Raw genomic sequence first — 6,139 nt, forward strand, 5'->3', positions numbered from 1 at the left:
ACCCTGTAAAGGCAGGAGTAGCCCAGCTGCAGATGGATACACTGCAAACAGACAGCAAAATAAAACCTGCAATGCAACATTTAAGAATTTGATGCCATTGCAAAGTTCTTACGTCCTTGTAAGACTTCCTCTCACAAAACAAAAATCAGTTTATTTGGTCCATCAGCCTTTGGCAGGTAAACTGTAAGTGAAAGTAATCACCTCCAAATGTTAGTATACAAATTAACATCATTTTCAAGAGACAAACATAAAACATCTGATTCTCATATTCATTCTTAGGGCTATTAAAAAAAAACACAATAAATTACTATTATATTAGCCGTGCTGCAATATATCCACACATATAGCTGTTAAATCTGTCACCTGACAGGAAGCCCTAGTTTATGTATCTGTTGAGCACAAAATTTCCTATTATTTGGTAGGTAAAAATGTTGGACCCCAATATGTTTTCTAATGCAACTTACAGTAAACATATTGTTTTATATTCTGACCAATGTACCTTTTATTCTATAAAAAAAAGGATTGTAGGAGCCAGTTTTAGTGATCAGTAATTTGGCAATAACAGCAGACAAACAGAAGCCATCTGGAGGAAGTTGTTTGTTTTCCTGCTGCTGCTGCTGCTGCTGCTGCTGATGATGATGATGATGATGATGATGATGATGATGATGATGATCAGGTGTACAGGTGGTACATCCAGCCATTAAAATACTGTGAGTGACTGTCAGAAGAAATTGTTTTTTTTTGTCTTGTATTTAGGATAATGTAACAAACATTTCCCTTATTAAACACTGTTTGAACTAAAACCAGTGCTGCATAAACAAGGGTTTCAGACTATAATATCAAAACTGGCATTTTCCTGTTGACTTGTTTTCAAGCCTAAACTGACACTGTGACCCCTGTACATTTATTCCTAGAAAGATCTATTTAAAAAAATAAAAGGTTTCAGATGGGAATTACAGCACACATAGCCATGCTGGTGAAATTGTTGTGTGCGGGTTAGCAGCTTTTAAAAGCAAGTTGAAGGTTTCACTTCAGGTCTTTACAGCCTGCCAGCCTTGAAGCTGTTGAGGAAAATATTTTTCTGGTTAGCCTTTTAACTGCGATATTATTATTCTGAATAACAAAAGGAAAATGGCTTTGAAAAGCCCTGGATAAACAGATCATTAACAACGTCAATGATGGCTGTGCACTCAATGTCATCATGTCTCCCTGAGGCTTGGAACGCTGAATGAGGAGCAGCGTTATACTTTACATTCCATCTCCTTTCATCTCTGGCAGGCGAGCCGAGTGGCACAGGAAAATTCAGACCTCTGTGCCACTCAGCTGAGTGGACGAATGAGCAGAGCCAAGGCGAGCGGCACAGCCAAAGCTCTTTAATGAACGCTACTATCCCATCTGTGTGTTTGTGCATCTGCGCAACAGCCTGCTGGCGCTCTATCCACCCCTCTCCATTTGTGAGCACATTTACGTGGTAATGCAATGCTGACACTCGAGGAACGGCATGCGATGTCCCAAAAACAAGTCAAACAAATGCACGATGTATAATTCAGAACATCCTGCATTACCGCAATGCATTTCTTCACAGCAGTAGTATTCATTACTGATGAGTGGATTTATTTTTAATGCAATGACCCTGCCGTTTTCACCTGTCTACGCTTTGAGCCGAGTCCCTTTTCAAATGTGCACATTTTCAATGTGCGCTACTGAAGGATGCGATGTGATTATCCCTGACAAAACTTTTTGTGTGTCAACAGATAAATTTGCTTAACTACTTAAAAACATAGCTTTGATCATGGGTCAGATTTCTCATGCGGCCAAAAGATCACATGTTGGCCTGTATTACAACTTTCCCCACAGATTTACTTGGACTGAAAGGATTAAATCATTATTTGAGCATATGGGTGGCTAACTACAAAGCACACCACTCAGATTTTAGGGTTAAAAAAACAAAAAACAGCATCATAACCCCTGTTTTTTTAACTAATTTTATTTAAAAACCAGGACCGCTGACTTGTGTCCACCGTTTTGATACGGGTCACCTAAATGCTATAAATACCACAAAATAATTTACACCTCAAAGATGTAGTATTTAGTTTAAATGAGGTAGGAATGTTTGGACAGCACAGCTCAATTATTTATATAAGCAATATGTCTTGTGCAAAAGTAAGATGGCCCACATTTGATCAGTGGTGAACCATTTAACCCAAAAAAGGAAGGAAACTTCTATTTTCAGGGTTGTGAAGATCAGTATTTCATCATTTAAGGATGTCAAAAATCTACTCACATGTGCTCTAAGTTAGTCAGAAAAATGCCTATCTACTAGATACAGAACAATTTCTATTCCAGACATCTTTCAGTTTTTTTCTTCCTGTTTCCTGGTTAAAGTGGTCACCAAATGTTTAAGAAGTAACACAATGAGCAAAGACCCAGCATGCATGAACCTGAGTCATATGATTTTTACTTCAGCTTTGCAAGGAGACTTTCGTTAACGATGCAAGGCAACGAGCTCAGCGTCAGGGTCCATTCCTGGAATACCTGAAGCCGAGCAGCAGCACAAAGAGGCCTTAACTCAACTCTTTAAGATGCTGAAATCCAAAAAGTGTTTGAACAATGGCAGGCATGCCTGACATTCCACCTGACAGAAAAAACTTTAAATACACCTGAGAACTGCTAATCTTTATTCACCACAGCCTCTATATTTCTCAGGTGAAGTGTCGAGCCTGGTAGCGCAGCTGCTGGGATTATTTAGCTGCAGAGAATGAATCGCTCCCCCTGAGGTGAGGGATGAGAACCAATGAACTGAGCAGAGGGGATGATGCCAAGCACCCGCCTGTGAGTGTGCTCATGACACTGCAGAAGCAAGGAGAGACGACACAGAGAGGAATCACCCATTACTCCACTCTGAAAGAGCTGGTCTGGAGCCAGTGAAGTGATTTATTCATTTCTAGTAAAGACAAAAAATACAAGGTCAGGACGGCTGAACACAGAAAGGACCTCAGAGGATCTTGCACAGCATTGTTGGGTATAAGGAAGGCTGCAGCAGATTTCTAGATGCTCTTCATAACAAAACCTTGGTGCATCATTGTTGTTCATATTTGCAGATGGATGCAGCACACTGGCAAAATTTGACTCATGACTGCTTAAAGAAGTGATATCATCTGTAACTGAAATGTTTCAAGTTTTTCTCCTCTGAATATGAGCAGAAATGCCACAAAATACACAATCATGGGTGGATATATTTAGCATTTTTTTCCCCCAAGTTTCTCTACAAATCAGGATTTGGAGGAAGCAGATGAATGCATGTTTGTGCCTGCAGGGGCAACTTCAACCCAGAGCACTGCGTAAACAACATACCAAGGGGCATTTTGGGTAAGCAGGAAGAGGTTAGAGCGACAACACCTCGATTTGAGGGGGGAAGTTGTTACTTCTCACTGCAGCAATGAAGATTAAGAAACAAGAAAGTTAAAGTGAAGTAAATAGGTCATGCTTAGTGAACTGAAAAACATCACTATGACTGATTTGGAGTCCATAACATGTCGATTCTTTAGCTGCAAGCAGTGCCGTTCCTGCAGCTCTTCCTGTTGCTTGTGTCTGTGAGAAATCCTATTTAAATGTAGATGACAGAGCCACTGCTGCTTCTCCCATTACTCCGCCTCGTTCTCAGTTTCTCCCCAACACCCCTTCACTTCTCTACGTTTCTGACTCTACCAGAGTCTCTTTGTGTTGCTGCAACTGCAATGAAATTGAAGATATTTGATGGACTGTTGCGACTGCAGGAGAATAAAAAGCTCTCCAAAATGTCAATTCCAAAACATTACAAATCAGCTGAAGATATTAGCTAGCAGAAATGCAATAATCCATCCCTAAAATGAAAAGTCAGGTACTACAATGTTTAAAATTCAGACTGAAAATATGTTGTATCAAAATATAGATCCCAGAGTTCATGATTTATTCACTAATGTATGATGCACACACACACACACAGGCATAGCTCAAATGTTAGGAGGCAAAACAGACCCTTGAGACCTCCCTCCAACCCCCATAGCATGTTTGAAAGCAGCATTAAGATATCAGCATGTTGTCTGTGTGGGATAATGGCTGCGGTGCATTTAACAGCATGCTTTATTCATATTAATTGTTTCCAGTATCCTAAACACCTGGGCTCATCTGGAGGGATTCAACTCAGGTTTCCAAAAAGAAAAATATAATAGTTTATTTTGTTTCTCCCTCAGAGAAAAAGGAAAAGAAAACAAATCAACCTTGAATCTAAATTGTGACCATGGATACACCATCGTAGATGTGGGACAAACTTCAAGCAAGAGTAATCTAATCATATGTTTCTTACCTCACACCACATTAAAAACTGCATACGCTTCTTTACTGAGTGTCACATACATGCCAGCCAGCCGAATCCCATAATAGGCCGCATGTGGAGTCTTTCAGTCAAACAAAGCCAATTTCAGTGTCTTTTGTTTGGGGCTTAGCTTAGGTGGATAAGGTGTCTCACCCCTTGTGACCTTGCAGCATTGGCTATATGAAAATACACAAAACCTCCCAACATGGCTGCCTCCAGTGATTAACATATAGAGGGAAAAAAGCCTGACAATTTGAAGAAATGTTATACACAAAAGCATCATTTTGAGACTCTCTTTTTCCGAAAGCTAATACATCACAGCCTTATGTTATGAATGTACCATATATTAGATATAAACTGCCCTTATACTAGAGCAGTGACAGTCTGAATCCAATTCTTTATGAATCTTCTGAGGCTGAATTAATCGAAAGAGCAACCACTGAAGCCATGCTTGGGAAAAGGCAGCAACAGACCCAGCAAAACAACTAGAAATATTACAGATAACCAGATTGTTTGTGTCATTTTTAGGAATGTGGTTATAAATCCTGCAGGGTAGTTATTAGGGATGACTGGACCATCAGATGTCTAAACCATGTTAAACATTAGAAGAGCAAGTGGGTTCAATCAGGTAGATCTGAGGTAAATGTGTAAGTTACACAAAAATGGCAAATGTTTTACTTTGACCTTCTATGTTAGGACTGCATAACAGCAACACCCAAATCCAAAATGTGGTAGTATATGTTTTTAAAGCACCCATGTGTGTTTGTTTATCTGGAATCCCACAGTGTAAACACACTGTGGGTCATTTTCTATTCACAACCAGCCCCAAAATGACAAGTCATGCTCCCTTTCCATGTTTCCACCTGCCCTCCCTTTTGTCATCCCCGCCGTGGCCCCTTCACATACCTCGGCACGCAGCTGGGTGAGGAGCGGTCAACCTCCCAGGTGGCGTACAGGTTCATGTGGACCGGTCGGTTGGAGGTGATGCTGACCGGCTTGGAGGGCTGCATGTGCGGCGAAGGGACGCCCCCAGTCCGCGGGAGCCCTCCTCGCTCCGACATCCTGGAGGCTTGAAAGAAGGGCTTTCAGACGGCGATAATAATGAGGAGGCTACCCGTAGCAGACTGCCTTCAACGTGAGGATGTCGACCCTCTCGGTGCGGTAGCTTCTTCTCTTTCTTTTACCTTTTTCCTTTTTTTTGTTTGTTTCAGGCTCCAAATGCTGCAAACGCGTCAATGTTTCCCGCGTGCAGTGCCAATGGAAAGTTGACCCGTTTGTGCTAATCACCGGCGGATAGTGAAAACATTGCCGTGGTCGGGATTTTTGAACCCCCCCCCCCAAAAAAAAGCAGACAGCTAATCCCCGTGTCGGTCCTGCGTAACTTGGCGTCAGCTCGCTGTGTGTGAGCTGGTCGGTGGTGCTACTCGGTGCAGGAAGCGGAAATTTCTCTCGGCGAAGTCGCACAGTGAGCGGAGAGCAACTAGAGCAACGCCTCTTTAGTCAGAGGACGTACAGCGACTCCAGAGCACGAGACACACAAACACAGAGAGAGAGAGAGAGAGAGAGAGAGACTGGCCAATAGAATGCTTCTGCTGCCAGATTGTGAAAAACCACATTGCTATTTAATATTAGTAATTCTGATGTAATGATTAGCATCTGTTGTCCACATTACAGTATCATTAGAGTAGTATCTATCATTATTTTCATCTTCAGTGTGTATTGTGTGGTTGTTTCCTGTGTATGAATGTAGCATAGAACCATGTTTGTGGATTTTGATTTATTATA

At 41.4% G+C, this 6,139-nt stretch overlaps 1 protein-coding gene across 2 annotated transcripts in view; it reads right to left on the reverse strand.

The window, feature by feature from the left end:
• The window catches only part of LOC121640329 (phosphofurin acidic cluster sorting protein 1-like), a 56,029-nt gene extending 50,155 nt beyond the window's left edge, over positions 1-5,874 (reverse strand). For both annotated transcript variants that reach the window (XM_041986042.1, XM_041986041.1), the window contains exon 1: positions 5,261-5,874. In XM_041986042.1, coding sequence (XP_041841976.1) covers positions 5,261-5,415 — 155 coding nt within the window. In that variant the 5' untranslated portion in view covers positions 5,416-5,874. The remainder of the gene's footprint in view (positions 1-5,260) is intronic.
• Positions 5,875-6,139: the final 265 nt, after the last annotated feature.

This window comes from Melanotaenia boesemani, chromosome 5 (genome assembly GCF_017639745.1).
Source record: "Melanotaenia boesemani isolate fMelBoe1 chromosome 5, fMelBoe1.pri, whole genome shotgun sequence".
Lineage (NCBI taxonomy): Eukaryota > Metazoa > Chordata > Actinopteri > Atheriniformes > Melanotaeniidae > Melanotaenia > Melanotaenia boesemani.